We start from the raw sequence: 18,628 nt of genomic DNA, 5'->3' as shown, positions 1-18,628 counted from the left end.
GCCCTGTATATGTTCTCCACTCTCTGTGATCGTGTTTTTGGCGCTAAATTCATTACTGCGCGACTTGCGCCAACTACCCCACCAACCACTACTATTAGCTAATTTATACCCTTCTTATACCCAACCACAGCAACCTCACCTAACCACAGTTACCGAAAATGGGACTGTGGCGCTGCGACACGCTGCGTAACTTTGTTCCCGACGTGTCGCCGCAGTGTTTTAAAGGCGGTTGCCTAAATATACGGTTCCGCGCCAGCGCTTATCACGTCACACAAACTGCCTATACGATTCATAGTTTTATTACAAGTAAAGAAGAATACCAATCACCGGTGTTGTTTGTTAAGATCCTCAAGCTTCTGACGAACTTGCATGGCAATATATGCACCGGCCCCCACCCACAGGATGGAGTTGAGAGTCTCCACCATGACGTTATAAATGCGCGAGTTGTGTGTGTTTGAAAGCAGAGTGGTCCGTTTGCCCTCCCAAATACGAATCAAGCCGCCCGCCGTTGCGACAGGCCAGTTGGCACGCTTTTGGGAGTATGTTTCGCTGCGAGCCGAGCTGCAGGCATCGGAGCTAGGGGCCGCCATTTTGTCAGTTGCGGCTTTGACTGAGGTAACTAAGCTCAGTTCGCGACAACCATGGTTAGCAGAATAACTACGGTTAGGTTTATTGCGTGACTGGGGGTAACTTCCGTTAGTCTGAACTGCCGTCAAATCTAACTGCGGTTAGACTACCCGCATGGCAAGGTATTAGACGTTTAGCCGCCAATTGATTCTAAACCACTTGAAAATTTTGTCATTTTTGTTTGTACGTGAAGTTGGTGTGTGATTAATGAGATCTTGACAACACCCAGAAGAAATGTACAGGCCAGGGTGGAATCCCATGGAAATTCTATTGTAATACATAGCTTCCTGGGATCCCTTCCATCAAACAACTTGGAGCTGGTGGTTCAGAATAGCTGGCAGACACCAACACTTTCTCAAGTGAATGCATTGATAACTATGCAATTGTTTACATACATGCACAGAGAAACTTCTCCAAAAAGTTTCAATTTATGCATAATGTCAGTATTAATTTTACTTCCATGCTAACAAAGTTGCGTTATCTGATGTAATTGATTCAACTTGTGTGTGATTTCTCCTTTCATGACACTATGCAGATAATTCGCCGCAATGAAAAAGGCGACACTGTGCCTATATATAATGATACTGTGGTTTTAGCGTGTCTCAGCAGAAAGCAGCCTTCAGCATATACCTGAACCAGCTGGTAAAGCCAGACCTCGTACCTATGTCGGAGTCATTTGGACGTAATCGTAATTCAAATCCATTAAAGGCGACTCAGGATTTACGTCTGCTTAGAATTGATTAGATGCAGTGGAGGAGAACTTTGGGACTTGGTGCTATTTCTGTGGATAGGCGTTTGGTTTCTTCTATATGTTCCAAGCTTCAAATTTTCTTGGAAAAAAACAATTGACCCACTGGTAGTTTTTTTTTACTTGCTTTGCAATTTGTGCGGGTTTCGCAGCAAGTATTGTGGTATAGCTGAGCCAAAGCCTATAGTAGTGAACATGGACCTCATGAGTTTGATGAGAGCTAGCTTACTGCGTTTGTGTGAAGAGCTCGACGTAGAGGTAGAGGATTATAAATGAGAAGCCGAAATTAGAGCCATAGCAGAAAGCAACAGTGATCAGAAGTACTTTGAATACTTCGGCAATCTGATTCTAAAAGAACAGGCACAGGAAGCAATTGAGCCTGAGAAGGAGTTGAAAAGACAGGACTGTATTAGGCAACAATACGAGAAGATAGAAGCTCTGAGTCAAGAGATTCAAAGATTGAAATAGGGTATTGAAGTGGAGCAGCAGAAATTTCAGGCACCCTAGAAGTAGCGCACAGACGGTGCGAATCATATGCACGCACGGTGTTCTACCTAATGGCAGAAAGAGACGGTTGATCTTTGTGAGCCTTAATGTACGTTCACAGGCTGATGCCTAGATCCGCAGACCGTGGCGCAGTTGTTGAGAAGCGCGTTGAGCGCAACGACATACTGTGCCAATCGAATACTAGAGAAGCAGCTAGGCCAGCTGTGGGCGATTTGGCACAGTTATCCAGGGAGTACGTCATGAAGGTAGCTCTGGCAGAAGTCCGAAGTCACACAGATTCGTCAGACAAGAGCACCAGTGCACAGCTCAATCGGTCAGAAAAGTACTCTAAGGCAGAGTGTAGGCAGGGCAGTGCAGTTGTGGACAGCTCCCAGGTATACGAGCTACGTTGCGCAAAAGAAAATAGCTGCATTGTCCCTAAGTGATTGAAGCTCTCTGCCAGTCGAGGTAGCATTAGGAGGAATGATTTACCCGCAAATCAATCAGACTGTGCAGTTGAGATGGAAATCGTGACTGATAATGTAAGTTCCGGTGAGCACTAGATGTGAGCGAAAGGCTCGGAAATTAGCACTAGCAAACGTGCTAAGAAGTGGCGTCGCAGAGTAAGGAATGCGGCAGAGAAGGAAAAGCGGCCGAATAAGGGCACTAAACCTTGTGGGGAGCGCAGTCAAGGAGTTCGAAAGCTTTGCTATTCTCCCGGCGCGCGCGCGTGTCCAAAACGCATTAGGCAGTCGAAGTACAAATTTGACCTGCCGAGGATGCGAGCGCCATCTGGATAGCATTTTCGCAAGTAAACTACCCGAGCGTGCCGCTGTTGTTATGGTAGATACGTTGGAAAAAGGGTTTGTATTTGAGTTTCCTCGTAACAGAATTATGTTTTCTCGTACATTCTAATTACAATCCAACGCCACCATGTCTGAAGGTAGAGGTTAAGTCGTACTTTACAATATTTCTGACGGATTTCACTGCGAGAAATTCAATTTTTGTTCACCAAACCTTGCACCACGTGGAGGGCCTGCGCGGTCAGGGTGGTTCGGGATGATTTTCTCCTTCGCTAAGTCGAGACGCGCTTGCTTCGGTTTCCCGCATTGTCCAACTTTTCCAGTATTTAATCGTCGCGTGTGCACGTTTATTTGTGCACATATTTTCAGTGAAGTTGTAAGGACCACGAGGATACCATTTTTTGCCACAGTGAGTGATTTTTCACCAATTTACGGACATTCCTGTGCTTCCGGAGACCATGCCTTGGCTTAGCTCATCTAGGCCACCCAGGCAGCCTCCTGGGCGGGTCGGCACCACTCGTCCGCTACCATGATGCCATATCAAGTAGAGGGTGAAAATATTCTCCCGGAGGAAGTTACTCAAGATCAGGGATGGCAAACTGCGGGAGCCAGAAGAGCTGGCGCCAAATCGCGGGAACCTAACCCGAACGCCGCGGCAACACCTTCGGCTCCCCGTAGCAACAAGTCTAGTGGCGCAGCGCTGAAGGCAAAGATTATTAGGGCAAGCTGAATGCCACTTCTTCCCAAAGAAGACATGAAGATTGTTATTAGACCAAGAGGTGGACTGGATATTTCCAAAATTGGAGCGGCTACGGTGGCTGACGCAATACTTGCAGCCGCCGGCCCCAGCCAGGACGAGCTCTCACAAGACACTCTGTACCCGAACTTACAGCAAAACATCATGGTGGCCAGCACTCCTAGATAGGAGAATGCCGACCGATACGGCCGCATCAAGCAAATCCTCATCTCAGGCAAGGTCCACGAACTCTGCGCGTGCGAGACAGCCCCGCACTCCACGTGCAAGGGGCTAATACGTGGTATACCGCTATAAGACAACCCAGCGACGATAGATGGCCAGATTGTTAACCAGTACAACCCACTAGAACTGGCAACCAAGAGAATCGCTGAGACCGGGACCATGTCATCATCGCCTTTGACGGGCACCGGGTACCGAATTTTGTCAGGTACGGAACGCTCTTGATGAAATCTTCCCTATATAGAAAGCAAGTGGACGTATGCCACGCCTGCGGAAGACTCAGGCAGTGCGCCGATGTCTGTCCAACACCGAGCGACGTCGTCTGCCGGGATGCGGCCTGCCAAACCCCGATGAGCAGCACCAACGCACCCTTAAATGCAAGATCTGCGGTGGTCCGCACCTTACAGCGGGGTAAAGAATGTGCGCATATATTTAAGACGCCGTACATCGTTCGTCGACGACGCTTCGAATGTGCCAGACAGCAAGAGCAGCTCCCAACGCCGCCAATTGTTCGATCCTCTGATCCGCAAGCCTCATCCAGCCCCAGCGTTAGGGGCAGAAGACGCTCGCGCTCGAGAGGCCAATCCATAAGTCTACGGGTCTCCAGAAGTCGCTCTGCCTCAATATCGCGACCCACGTCGCCTTCTCCAGCGCGCTTCAGCTCCAGAGGCCGCTCCAAGTCCTGCACCAGGCGTGCCAATGACAGTCTTAGGAAAAAAACGCTTAGTTCAAGCGTGAAATGAGTCGGCTAGCCGCCGAGATGGCCGAAATACGAAGATTGGCGCTCATACCGCCGGCTCCTCAGCCCGCCGCTATGGACACGGCGGAGGCCCCGCCCAAGACAGTTGCAGTGAAGCGTCGCGCCCTGGATGACTCGAGGGGCGACGAGACGGTAGAACTCCTTTCGGAGCTCAAGAACGCCATCTCCAACGTGCAGACGGGTCTCTCTCACGTACAAGAAATGATCGCGCAACCCCAGCTGGGCCTGGTCGCCCTCAGCGCGAGAATACTTATGCTGGAGGGGACAAGCCACGGATTTTTGCCAAGCACATCGACAGCACAAGTCTCAAACTTGCACAGTGTCATTGCCCCACAGACGGAGGGTGCCATCCTGGAGGCGGCACTTTTGCAATCCATCCCCAAGCTTAATCATAGGTAATGGAACTAATGCCATAACAATGTGGCAGTGGAATTGCACAGGGTTTGTCAGCAAACGGGCGTCCCTGCGACAATACCTAAAAAGCGTAAAGGGAAAACTCCAAATAATCACCTTGCAAGAAACGATCCCATCATCACCCATCAAGCTCGCCGGTTTCCCAACGGTGGCTTCACTGAAGGGGGATGGGGGGTCGCTACTCTGGTAAGTAAAATGGACTCGTGCATTCAGCGAGACCTCGGTCCCGTGGACAATGGGGTCGAGTACGTCATGACCGAACTCCTTGTCGACCCCCCTAAGCGGCGCTTAAGAAGAAATAGTATCTTCACACTGAATAGCTGTCTGTCAGCGCGTGCTTTGGCATAACCACGAGCGTCGGTGTTTGCTTACGCCATTCTGAACGATCGTCCTCATCCAAAGAGAAATACCAAACATTCCTAACCCCTTCCGGCACCTACGTGATTCTTTAGCCGGAAATCCGCGTAAGACCAGCGGTATCCAGAGTTCTCAGGTTTATGCCACAATTCGCAGGTTATCGTTTTTCGGCAGATTTCGTTTCCGCTTTCTATTGCGTAGAGCGCGATATAGGCCGAGCAAATCGCGTTCCTTACTTCCGATCAGTGCGTGCACTCTGTGTTTTTCCCGGTGCATCGCCGGTGCACTGCAAGGCAGCATCGATATCGTCGTCCACACGTAACCCGGCAGCGGCCTAGCACGTGCGATTGTCATCGAACGCCGAGTATATAAGCAATTCCACCGAACCATCCGGACATCACTCGCTGAATAGCAGGAACAACAAGCCGTCGCCATGAACGCTCTGGTGAGTGTCTGCACAAGACGCGGTATGCCGTTGCGATTGCGAACTTGGTCTGGAAACGCAGCAAGAGCTGAGCGTGAATAATTAGTCTGCAGCGTGTATTTGAAGCAGTGTTTGTAATGTAATAAGTATCGTTCGCCGCCACACATTTCGAAACCTCTTAAAAAGTGTGACAGTCCAGTGTTCATTATGAGACTTTCTCGCTACGGTTGTTTTACTTTACATGAGGTAACGTTGAGTTTCTTTTTAAATAACCATTGAAACGCTGCTAATTTGCAACCGCCTGTTGAAATTACTGAATGCTTCATCAAAGGGCAGCCATAGCTCTTTCTAAGACAACAACACCAATTTACGCTACTGCTGATGTCTCCGGTGATCATAGTACGAATACGTTAGAGTACTTCTACAATCAACGGTTCTTTAAACAACTAGGCGCTGAAGACGACTAGATGTCCTCGACTAGAAGTGTTCAGATAAGAAAGTTTGCGAGTGAAGGTTAATTTTAATACTCACAAGACTGTGCAAATGAAATATTTTTGGTGTAGTCTTGGCTCCATGTGAAGCCAATGAGGTTTAGAATATTATTTATTATTTTTTACAGTTGCAGTTTTTCAACTGAAGCACTTTCCCTTGAGTGGTGCATGTTGATGAAAAGGAATAGAAAGTTGATAAATTTTGTTTCTACTGCGAAATGTATGTTCTCATATCCGAGTACATTGTTGTTGGTGCATTGCTTAAGAAGGATATTTGGGCGAGGTTAAAGTCAACGGCAGAAAGAAGAGGAGACAGAAACAGCGCTGATCTTGCAACTAAGTTTTTTTTTCTGGGAACTACCCAATACTTAACATGGAATATACATACGCACAATCATTTCTTGTGCGCATACATCTTCTGTGTACACGTATCTTTCGCGCCTCTACATTTTGGACTATATATTCTATGCATCTTGGGATAAAATTAGTTGCAAGTTTGGCACTCTTGCTCTCTCGTCTTATTTCTGACGTTGATTTTAACCTTGCGCCACACATCCTTCTTAAGCTATATATAAGTATACTGCGCAATTACCTTTACTTAGTCGTTTACTTCCTAAGCAATGACTGGTCTGAACTAACAAAACCTAACGTATATTGCGGTGAACAGCCTGAAGGCCAAAATTTTAAGCGTAACACTTACAATATGAACAGTAAAATAAATTTCTCCTAGAATAACAGCGAACGGGCCTATCAGGAATTTCTCTCTGTCGATGAAAATGTCATCATTTAACTAAATATCAAAACTGTGCTTTGTCAACCTATGCAGACCATTGCCACCATTCTGTCCGCTGTCCTTGCCACCACCATGGCCGGTGGGGTCAGTTACGGAGGACTTGGTTACGGAGGACTTGGTAACGGAGGACTTGGATACGGCGCCGGCTACGGCCTTGGTGGAGGCCTGGGAGCCGGCGGTGTTGGTGTCGGCAGCAGCGTGGCTCTTCTGCGCGGCGGGCCCGGACTTTACAAGGCTGTTCCCGGTCCAGCCTTCCTGGTCAGGACCATCCACCAAGTGAACAAGCTCTCCAGCGGCGGAGCACTGGTCGCGCACTCCGGCCTCGGAGGAGGATCATACGGCGGAGGCGCCGGACTCGGTGGTGGCTACGGAGGCGGCTTGGGATATGGGGGCGGTTTGGGATACGGAGGTGGTCTGGGATATGGAGGCGGCTACGGATACGGCGGGTACGGTTACAAGGGTTGATCGCGCTGCTTACAAGGGCAATAGTTTCTAGTTTGTTGTATAAATTATAGACAAGAGGTGAGTGACTTGAAAATAGCTCGCCATCTCTAAGTTTGCGTTGACTGGAGTACGTCCACGAACTTCAGAAAGCCGAACGTGATTATAGCAGGTCTACTGCGAACACAGTCGGCTGAACGTGCACTAGTGCTACAGCTGCACGAAGGTGCTTCGCATTCTTGTTAAAAAATCGATGCGGCACTGAAGAGGCAAAACACATTTACGGCTTCTAGTTAATACGTCAGGAATAATTAGGTTATGATTCTACTATAATGTGTATTAAAAAGAAATATCTATTAATTATCACACACCACTAAGCAAGAAATTCTTGAAGTTCGAGTTATATTTTACTAGATTTCATCCGCTGCCTTAATTGGACTTCAGAGGTGTTGAAGAAAGGACGTCGCCCATAAAAAACGCGATTTTGAAACCATCGAGTCATTTGAACATGTGTGCATTTTTTATCATGAATACCAATAAAAGTCGTTGCTTTTTCTTCATGGACTGTTTGTCTTCAGGCCGAAGTTATTTACGAAATAACCTATCAAAGGTATGAAATCAAGAAATTCCAGTTGCTCTTTGGTTCAAATTCTGAAGCCTTCTTGAATTCAGTGAGAAAGCATTTTTGTTGTGATTAGGACATCTTTTTATTTTACATCTTGTTATTATTATTAGATAACTAGCCACTGAAACATGTTCCGAACATTAACTTCAAGAATGTGCCGACTGCTTAAAAATTCGCGGTTTGAAGTCTTGCACTATTGAATATACACAGGAAACGTACAGCATGAAGTGAAATTCTACGAAAGCTATCAATCAATTTTTCGATGGAGCTTCCACTTCCATTGTTCGCTTTTTGTGTCAAATGTACAGGGTCGCCCAATATCAAAGGGAACACTCGATTTGTGTTCAAAGCCGGTAATTTTCCTTGTGTTTGTTTGTAATGAGAAAACGTTCCATGTGCAGGGTTCTTCAACAAGAAAACGACATAAAAAACCGCAGTGATTCAGATTCCGAATTCCACGTTTGAAGGAATCGTGGGTCGAACAGATATGACGTGTTCCCGTCTATATTGGACGAAGGTGTACAGCAAGTGAAATGCAGCAGTTGCTTTCTTCCATTACATAAGCTAAAATCTAGAGTGATTGGTGTCTAGACAGCACCGCATCAGCGTGCGACGTCTTGTTTTTATTTGTAGTTCAAGGACTGCGTCAGTCTTGTTCCATTTTGAGTACTGCGAAGGGTACGCTTCCACGAGCGAAAATGCTTCGTCAACCAATACTATATGGTTACAGTACTTAAATGGTACAGCTATATCTGCCCTGTATACCACAAAAAATTACGGAAGTTGTCTTTAGGCGCTGGTAGTAGTTTAATTGTGAACAACGCATGCCATCATAGGCTATTTTCGTGCACCATGTGGCCACACAACCCGCCATTGTTGCTTAACAGCCTTGGCGTTCGGCTGTTCAGCGGGCGCAGTCCGGATAGTAGACCATGGCAGCTGCATTTCAAATGAGGTGGAATGCAATGACCTCCGAGATCAGGGTGCGCTCTTGAGAGAGAGAGAGAGAGAGAGAGAGAACTAACTTTATTAAATGTCCTGAAGGGGCCTGGGCACCCCATTTACGGGGGCCGGCCCGGTGGCTCCGCCCATGTGGGGACTGGGAGTCGGAGCTCGCCAGCCACCTGTTGGGCCTTCTGGACGGCCTGGTGTTGAAGGGCCCTGTCGGGGCTCCTGAGGTGGTTGATCCAGTCGTCCTCGGTGGCAGGAGACCCGAAGAAAGCGTTTAGCGCGGGACACTGCCACAGCATGTGATCTAAGTCGCACTTTGGATTTTTGCATTTAGGGCATTCTGGCCTTATATCTGGGAGGTATTTGCTGCATATATAGGGGTTGGGGTAACTGTGCGTTTGCAGGAATCTAAGCGTTAATTGTTGTGCTTTATTTAGTGTTGGGTTAGGTGAGGGGAATTCCTTTCTCGATAACTTATAGGCCGAGCAAATCTCGTGATAGGAGAGGAGTGGCTCCGGGTGCGTGTTGGGGCTCCCGGTCGGTGAGCCGGCCCGCGTCCCCGCGCGGCGCGTAAGATCTCGCGCGAGGTTATGGGCTAGCTCATTACCGTTGGGGACCCCTGGTTGAACGTTGAGGCCTTCATGCTCCGGGAACCAGTGGATGTGCTTGTTTTCGTTTATTTGAGCGGATGCTAGAATGCGTAAGGCCGCCTGGCATAGTGTACAGCGGCGGTATGCCAGTGCAGCGGGTTTGGAGTCGGTAAATATTGTGTCGCGCTGAGGGAGGGCTAGAGCAAGGGCAATGGCCACTTGTTCGGCCTCGCAGGCTCTCTTTGTTTGTATAGTAAGATCATTGAGGGCTGTCCCGTCTGGGGCGACCGCCGCAGCCGCAAAGTAGGGTTTGTCGGTGTATTTAGCGGTATCTACAAAAGCCACGTCTGTCACGTGTAGGGCGGCCGCTTTTAGTAATGCTTGAGCACGTGCCCTTCTTCGAGTATGATTATGCACCGGGTGCATATTCCTGGGGAAGGGTAGTACTGTGATTTTAGCACGAAGGTGTTGCGGTAATGGTGTTGGATCATTGACTTGAGTTGGGATAGGAAGACTTATGTGTGAGAGGAGTTCCCGGCCCGCAGCTGTCGAGGACAGGCGTATGAGCTGGGACATTCTTTGTGCTTCTGTGATTTCTTTGAACGTATTGTGTACCCCAAGGCCTAGCAGGCGCTGCGTGCTCTTGAGAACTCCGGATCTTATTATTTTTCCCGGATTTCTCAGATAACCCTGATATACGGGCTATCTGACAGCATGTCTGATAGCCGGTGTTTTGCTTCTTAACTTATATTTTTGACAGGAGTGCTACAGTTGTACGACGCACAACGAGCTAAAATGTACATGTACCCTGTATAAGCTATCACAGATGTATAATAAATTTCAAGGTTTATTGCTGCTGCAAAATCTGGACGTCAATTGGGGTTTGACGTCATGTGACGTCACGCTCCAATATACCATCATTCAGGGGCGCACACTATGCATTTAACTGAAAATGCATACGTGCACATCGACTGAAATCAGTTAGGATGAAGCCACAACACTGACTGGTCAACATCTGGTCATCTTGAATGCGCGCAGGTGCCTTTGCTTTTCTGAGCGAAATTACGCTGTTTGACGCGAAGGGCACCACAATCGTCTCAAATCGCTACTAACCATTGGTGCGAAAGGCATATGCGACGCGCCTCTGACCTAATTGGTAGAGCGTCGGGTACCTTGGTGCAGCAGCCTACACATCGGACGCATAATTTTATTTTTTGTTTAAGTGGCCTGAAACGAGGGTGACAGGAAGCTACGTACCCACTGAGTACAAAGTGTCTGTTATGAGGCAATGGACGCCTTGAATACAAAAACAAGAAAAAAAAACAGAAAGCAGAAAAACAAAAAACGGCCCGGCAAGACCATAATCCAACTGGAGGCGATCGTGTCGCAATTCCCCAACTTTTGCGATACTCTTCAACCCGCGCTAACAGTTATGCAGCACTTTTTATTTGATGCAGAATCGTATAGTATATTTGAGTTCCAAAGATTCTTCCACTTGTCTTCCAGTTTGTGGTGAGTGTTACAGTTTAGTTCAACCTATCCTGTCACCGCCATGTGGGATATGCAACAATGATGGAATAGATGCAAATACATCCTGCAATCCAGTTGTTACTGTAAAATTCCTTCTAAGACTTCCGTCGCTGCCTTTATGCAGGCAATAACCGCCGTCATACTACCGTTCAGAACCAAGTATTACAAAACGAAAAATAGTCATGGCGTGGTTTTCGACGCATTGTTGGAATACTCCAACGTTATTTACATAGTTGTGAAGTTTTATTCGAAAAACAAATGTGCAAGAGCTCTCGATAATGTAAGCGGTCATGTAGCGATTGTAGGCGAATAGTGCAAGGCTTCCAGACAGCTGATCGCTCTAAGAGGAAACGTTAGCTAGTACTAATCTCCGAAGCCGCCTATTGAAATGCATGTAGAACGCAAAAATGCTTTTCTAAGCAAACCTCAGGACTCTTTCAATTAGATTCGTTGCACTTAAGAGAAACAATTGTGTTTTAGTTATATGGTGACAGCAAAATTGTGATTTAGGACCTGAATTTTCATACAAATATTGAGCTAAATCGGCAAGTTTGACAGAAGAAATGTAATCAAGAAGTTTACAAATCCATAAACACTGCACCAAGAACAGACATCGCAGTTCCTGTGAACTCCACCTGTTATACCATGGAATCATGACAAATTTTATATAATAATTGGTATCTTGCTTGAAATGGTTACATTGTTTACAATGCTTTTGCTAGAGTCCTACTTACATATTAGTGTTGCATTTAAAAGCCATGTATTACATTTAGATGTTCACCACCTTAGAAGAACTAATAGATGCAATTTACAGAATTGTAATGTAATTTTTCATTGCAGAGTTACACTGTTCGACTATTGCTAGGGTCGTTTTTCGAGAAATTCAAATTTGCAGCATTATTATTTAAAAATGGGTGGTTAAATCGAATTTCCGTTTGTAGCGGTCACTAGAATTTAGGTTTGCTTTTAAATCTAACAAACCTTATCAAATTCGGTGCAGTGGTTGCCAAGAAAAACGATTTCTTCTTTCCCATGTACGCGTATTAAGGTGGCAGCCCCCGAGCTAAATCTTCCTGTTAAATGCGCATATTTGTTGCAGTGTGGATATCTAGGTAGCATTTCTTGCTTCATTGCGTAATTCCGCCAGGAACCGACCTTTTAAGCAGTCCATCTGCAGCAGGGGTAAAGAACGGGAGCTCCATCAGAGCATCTAAACGTGCAGAGCTCTCGCGAGACAGCACGTGGCGAAGAGCTGTCAATTGGCGTACGGGGGGCAATGGCGACTCGAAACTCGGTTGGGCGATATCACGCGCACTTTGCACCAGCGCTGTTGTATCGGTGGTGAAACGCCAACCACCACCAGCCTCTGACCACCGACCACCACGAAAATGGGCGGAAGCCAAAGAAAGTTACACAGGCCCTAAAGCCTCCTTACGGGCATTGAATGCGAAAGCATTTTGACTCTTTCGCGCAATACTTTGCTCTTGGTCATGTGCACGGAGTAAGATAAGACAGGAGCGCCGACTCCGCTTGTCTGGAAGGGACACATTCTGCAACGCCGGCTCCTGCTTCACAGCGTGTTCGCCAGGCGGCGCTACGAATGAAGAAAAACTAAGGTCCCTGTATGTTCCAAAGGTAGCGCAAACCATTGTTCAAATAGGAAAGGAGAATTTCCTCCCCGCCCTCTACCCCTCTCCTGACTTCTTCGCCGTTTTCCGCTCTCCCATTGGAAGAGGCTTGACACGTGACGAATAACCCGCGCGGCTTTCGTTATCGCGGGAAAACGGCGCCATTAGTGAGCGTAGAAACACCGGGACACATGTGCGCTGTGTGTGAGCGTAGGCTTTTTTACACTTTTGAAGACGCGCTCGGCTGCGGCACGATGCCGACTTGCCTTGATGTTGGATGTTCGAATAGCATCGCCAAGGGGGGCAATGCAGTTCCTCGTGGCAAACGAAGCTTCTAACGACGAGCGATATGGTTCCACCGCATCGGAAGAAAGAAATTTGACTGCCACCGAGGGAGGTCATTACTAGAGGCCGGATCTTTAGGCAATAAAAAAGCGCGTTTTAGGCGCCAAGAATAGGCAGGGAAAACAACGTTCTAGGCCTCCAACGTCGTAAATATAGGCACGATAAATTTCTACATAAATACAAATAATTTCAAACGAAGACATGCGCAACCTGTATCTACGACAGGAAAATAAGAAACGTTATTGTTTATGATGGGAACCCCATAGAGCCCCCAGCAGTCAATGTGACCCGGTAACATAAATAACGGTCTCTAAATTCACTCGAAAGCGAAACTTGAGACTCAATAGTGTTCATGTAGGCGCCGATATGGAAAATAGGAATTTATAGGCATTTAGGCACAAACGCCACAATAGGCATTTATAGGCACTATAAAAACACCATAAAAGCCCTTCTTAACCTCTAATTCATGCTCATATATCGAAGTGGGGCTATAGGAGCGCTAGGAACAAAAAGGGCATTTGCCTAAAATCCGGTCTCTAGTAATTACTGAGAGATTCTGATCACTGTTCTCACCCAGTTATTGATGAACGCGGGAAGGTGGGTGCGTTCGTGAGTTCACCATCAGCCAACGACTGAGCAAAAAAAAAGTCCCGGTTTATGCTCTGCGTCGAACAAAAGGGTGCATTTTGGCAATATGAATACCAGCATGACTTCTCATAAAAGGAGCATAATGGAAGAGTTGCCAATTAAAGGAGCAATACGCAGAAAGCGCGCACACACACGGGAACCAAGGCATATAGCTGAGGGGGGAAGAAAAGCGCGCGGAGGCATTTTGGAAAAAAAAAAAACACGTTGAGGGTATTTAGCAGATAAATGTCTCCACCGTGTTGTGTGTGCATAGTTTGATGTAGCTCTTTGTTTTCGTAAATGCGTCAGGTAAACAGAACACCACTCGATTCTGAGAAACGATCAGCAGTAGTAAAGACTGCTTAGGATTGCGTTCAACTTGTTCTACCTTTCGTTTTCCTCGCCTGAGTGACGCGGATTCTACTAATAATTGAAGGTACTACATGTCTTACGTAAATATCTTACGTACGAACAGCCTTGTGAAAATGCGCTCAGAACAGTCGTGTTTCAAGCAAGCGCTTCAACGCGCCGCATGCGATACGAAATGAAGCGGGCGGTAGCGGCCGCGCGCTTCGCTCACTAATGGCGGCCGAGAGGGAGAGGCGAGGAGGAAACGGCGCGGAGAGGAGTTTGCGCTACCTTTGAAAAATACAGGGACCTTCAGAAAAAATGTTGCATTGGCTTAGCTCGGCTATGCCAGGATATACGTAGCGTTAGCAAAGGTTCAGCTGATTATTCTTAGCTTTCCTGGTTGTCTAGATTGTGAAGGATTAGCTTGATTGTCATGCTTACTGCTGCTCCAATGACACACACAAACGCCAGTCAGAAGCGCAGCGGCTCCAGCGCAGTGTCAGATGGCGACTGCACAGCGAGCGTGCGCCGGCGCCAGTGCGTCTACCACGGCTACGACGTCACTCCTCTGGAATGCGCAGACCGGCGGCGGTGAGTCGCGCGCGGCGGCGGCGGAGTGCGCGAGAGGTGGCGGCTCCGGTGGCTCCGGTGCGCAAGCCGTGTGACATCAATGATCCTTGCGCATGCGCAGCACGGCTCTTGATGTGCCGCGCGAAACGGGCTTGGTTAGGCCAGTAGCTTGATTGTCATGCTTAGTGCTGCTCCAATGACACACACAAACGCCAGTCAGAAGTGCAGCGGCTCCGGCGCAGTGTCAGACGGTGACTGCACAGCGAGCGCGCGCCGGCGCCAGTGCGTCTACCACGGCTACGACGTCACTCCTCTGGAATGCGCTGACCGGCGGCGGTGAGTCGCGCGCGGCGGCGTGCGCGAGAGGTGCCGGCTCCGGTGGCTCCGGTGCGCAAGCCGTGTGACATCACTGATCCTTGCGCATGCGCAGCACGGCTCTTGATGTGCCGCGCGAAACGGGCTTGGCTAGGCCAGTAGCTTGATTGTCATGCTTAGTGCTGCTCCAATGACACACACAAACGCCAGTCAGAAGCGCAGCGGCTCCAGCGCAGTGTCAGACGGTGACTGCACAGCGAGCGCGCGCCGGCGCCAGTGCGTCTACCACGGCTACGACGTCACTCCTCTGGAATGCGCTGACCGGCGGCGGTGAGTCGCGCGCGGCGGCGTGCGCGAGAGGTGCCGGCTCCGGTGGCTCCGGTGCGCAAGCCGTGTGACATCACTGATCCTTGCGCATGCGCAGCACGGCTCTTGATGTGCCGCGCGAAACGGGCTTGGCTAGGCCAGTGTAGCTAACGCTACAAAAGTCTGCAGCGGAGAGGAGCAAATGCGCGGGGACTCTCTCGCGGCACCTGCTTGTCGCCTGCTCCGCGCACGCCGTGACGCCTGTAGCGCGCATAGCTCCATGTTTGTAGTAGACGACACGCTCTGCGGGTGCCGCGCTGCCCGTTCTGGGCCTCCGTCGCTGCCGTAGCCGCCGGTCTCCGCCACTCAGCGCATGCGCACATGGAAGCAAGCTGTTGAGTGTTTTCCACGCGCCTCGACAGATGGCGCTACAAGATGTATAATTTGCGTTGCACGGTTTGTCCCTAGCGAATGCGTTGCGCGGCGGCGGAGTCGGCGCTCCTGTTTATCTTACTCCATGGTCATGTGCTCAAATTGGGCAAAGTCAATTGTAAGGGTGGGTCACCCAAAATTTTGGGGGTGGGCCAGGTCAATTGTGGATGTGGGCCAGTTTGGTTTTGAACTAGGGTCAAGTGAATTTTCGAATGGGAAATGACAACTTTGGGTGTCGGCCTGGTCGGTGTTGAACGTGGGTCAACTCAATTTTAAAATTGGACAAAGACAATTTTGGGCGTCGTCCACGGCGTCCCTCCGACGCCGTGGCTGTTCACCGTTGGATTTCGCAGTGCGAGCCGCAGCACGTCCAGCGCCAGGAACATTATGTCATCACGTGGTCACGTGGGTTTTCGTATCATTGCATGTTGTCGCCGGACACTCGCCGGATTTTCCGCTTCATGGCGCATATAAGGCTTTTGTCTTAAAAGATAATAGCTTTAATATATATTACTTGGCGAACATCTGGGGCTATTGCTTATTTGCCCAAATGAGGAAGCCGTTAAAGCGGCAGCTAGAAAAATGTCTTGCCGGCGTGTTTTTGGTAAGCCGTCACCTACAGTTAACTCGTTCATTTCTCTCCGCACGAAGACCACGCTCATATCGTCGCATAAATGCTGAATGCCGTGGCGTTACATCCTCATTGACTACTATTCATTGACTACAGCGACTCGGTCGAAGTGTTCAAGCCAATCCTCTACGTCCTCGAACACGTCACCCTGAAATGACTTCAGAACGTGCGCTGCATAGACGACACTCGGGATAGAAGTGGATTGGACTGTGTCGCTCTCTTGCGTCTGACTCGTACTTGCCCCTGTGGTTCACATTCTTACTGGGCTATATGGTCCGTATTCAGGAGGTAGTCCTTGCAAGCCGCGGCTGTGGCAAAGTGCCCGATTTTCCTCCGGAATCGTGGGAATGGTGGTAGGGACTTGAAGCGTCGGGAGGTGAAATTAGGGCATAGGATGATACCCAGTACCACCACTAATTTGTCACGGTAATAACAGCCCACGCAACAACCGGTCACACAGCAGAACAGCTCCGATCGAGCAGCACGTCTTCTTCGTCGTCTTCGTCTCTCCCCACCGAATCCTCCGAGGCGCGCAAAATAAAGCGCAAGCGAGCTGGAACTGCACAGCACACGGAAATGTACTGAATTGACGTAGTCAATACGTTTACTTCGCATACACCTTGGCTGGCGCCACAGCCTCCCACTGCAGTCGTTGCATAACGCAAATTTCACGATCCGACGCTGGAAGACATCACGTCGAAAATAAACTCAAAGTGTGTTTCGCTTAGGTTGCCGCTAAACCCAGCTGTGAATCAATGAGCCGTACGTTGATATATCTGAAGCACGTTTGTTGGCTATAAAGGCCGAAGTCGCTTTTTTCTATTTCCTGAAGGTCATTTTAATAGCCTAATCGTTGTGTGGCATTGATTCGACTCACCTAGCCTCTAAAATATCTATTCATTTTTTTACGAAACATCTCAAGCCATAAAAATCCTGTTAGTTATGTCAACTGATTAGCCGTTGTATGTGCTGCTACCCAGATATCATATATATTTTCTAACTGGCATTGTGGAAGTCCTAACGCTTATTCTTTTAAAAGAAACTACGTGACATTTTGAATCAGCGAAAATGTCGAAAATGCGGAACCAAGTTTTTTTTTATCGAACACGCCGTGTGTATTCATCTCGGAGAAAACCTGCAGAACACCACAGTCTACTAGTCTACAGCTGCAATCTATAATTGTTTACAGAATACGAAATGACGGATACGACTGATTTCTGATAGTTTTGTAATGTAATATATGACGACACCAGCCAGTTTAGAACTACATAGAGAGAAAGGCATTGGAAGTCGAGCCGAGGACAGGTGCACAACAGCACTACTTGGATCCGTAGCCATATTTTATCTGGCGCAAAAAAAAAAAAAAAAAAGCTACGCGAGCGCTAGTGCAATTGTTTTTAGTGCACCGAACTGAGTGACCGTTTATGGTCCACCTGTGCCAATTCACGCCTGCACGCCGTGGCAACTCTTCCCAATTTTCTATTCCCCGTATCTCTTCACACCAGTCTAGGGTACAAAACTGGACGCTCGTATGGTTGACCTCGCTGCTTTTCCTCTCTCCCTTTTATCTCTCCCCATGACGGCGAGAATGTGACTAGTAATAGACGAAGAGGGGTTATATATCAATGGGCTCAGCTAGCCGTCGTTTGCCTATATATGAACACAAGCATACTAATAAACCGAAATCTGCGCTGCCATATTGGCCTCTGAACGACCGCACATCGGCATATATGGTAACGTCTAGGGATGCCATTTCGGCCTACAATAACTACTCTTTGGGAAATTAGTTCGGGGAGCCGGATGGCAGATTCATTGCTCAGGCATTTATGGTATTGGCCTGTGCCATTTAAACGCGACTGGGAGGTTATATTATTCGACTTTATACGAACCAGTGCTTACGTTACAGAATGGGGTCTAGCGAGCATCTGTTGAAGAACAAAAAAATACCCGTCACTGAAGAACTGCTGCAGTAAAACAAGTAATTCGAGAAAGAACGCCACTGAAAGAGTACATCTTGATTTTTGAGCACATCTTGAATGCGCAAAGCAGGAAGGATTTCTACTTCGAATACACGAACACTGCTGAAAGCGTTCTTCACACAGCCGGTGCATGCGGCTAAAGTGCAAGGAAAAGTAGTTGCCGCTATCGTTCAACCTTCCCGTGCACTCTGTACCTTCATTACATCGCCTCCTCCCTGCTTGTACGTGCGACGCATGTGAAGTGCGAACCGCTGCGGATCGCTGTTTCGATCGCGTGAACTATCCGCACACTTGGCCAATTCTTTCACCGGTTCTTCTCGCCCAATACGTGCGCCGCATTTTAAACGTTTTTTTTTTCTGCACCCCTCCTGCCCTGCTTCCCTTGCTTTCCTTGTCAGACCCCTTGCTTTAGTTTCTTCACTTTCGAA

At 48.2% G+C, this 18,628-nt stretch overlaps 1 protein-coding gene across 1 annotated transcript; it reads left to right on the top strand.

Moving 5' to 3' along the window:
• The first annotated feature begins 5,604 nt into the window (after positions 1-5,604).
• On the top strand, positions 5,605-7,344 carry LOC119444384 (uncharacterized). The gene is made up of 2 exons (XM_037708790.1): positions 5,605-5,616; positions 6,913-7,344. Exons 1-2 carry the CDS (start codon positions 5,605-5,607, stop codon positions 7,342-7,344), a joined length of 444 nt encoding a protein of 147 aa, XP_037564718.1.
• Positions 7,345-18,628: the final 11,284 nt, after the last annotated feature.

Source organism: Dermacentor silvarum, chromosome 3 (genome assembly GCF_013339745.2).
Source record: "Dermacentor silvarum isolate Dsil-2018 chromosome 3, BIME_Dsil_1.4, whole genome shotgun sequence".
Lineage (NCBI taxonomy): Eukaryota > Metazoa > Arthropoda > Arachnida > Ixodida > Ixodidae > Dermacentor > Dermacentor silvarum.
The sequence above is the reverse complement of the archived record's forward strand: the minus strand, read 5'-3'. Positions and strand labels throughout refer to the sequence as shown.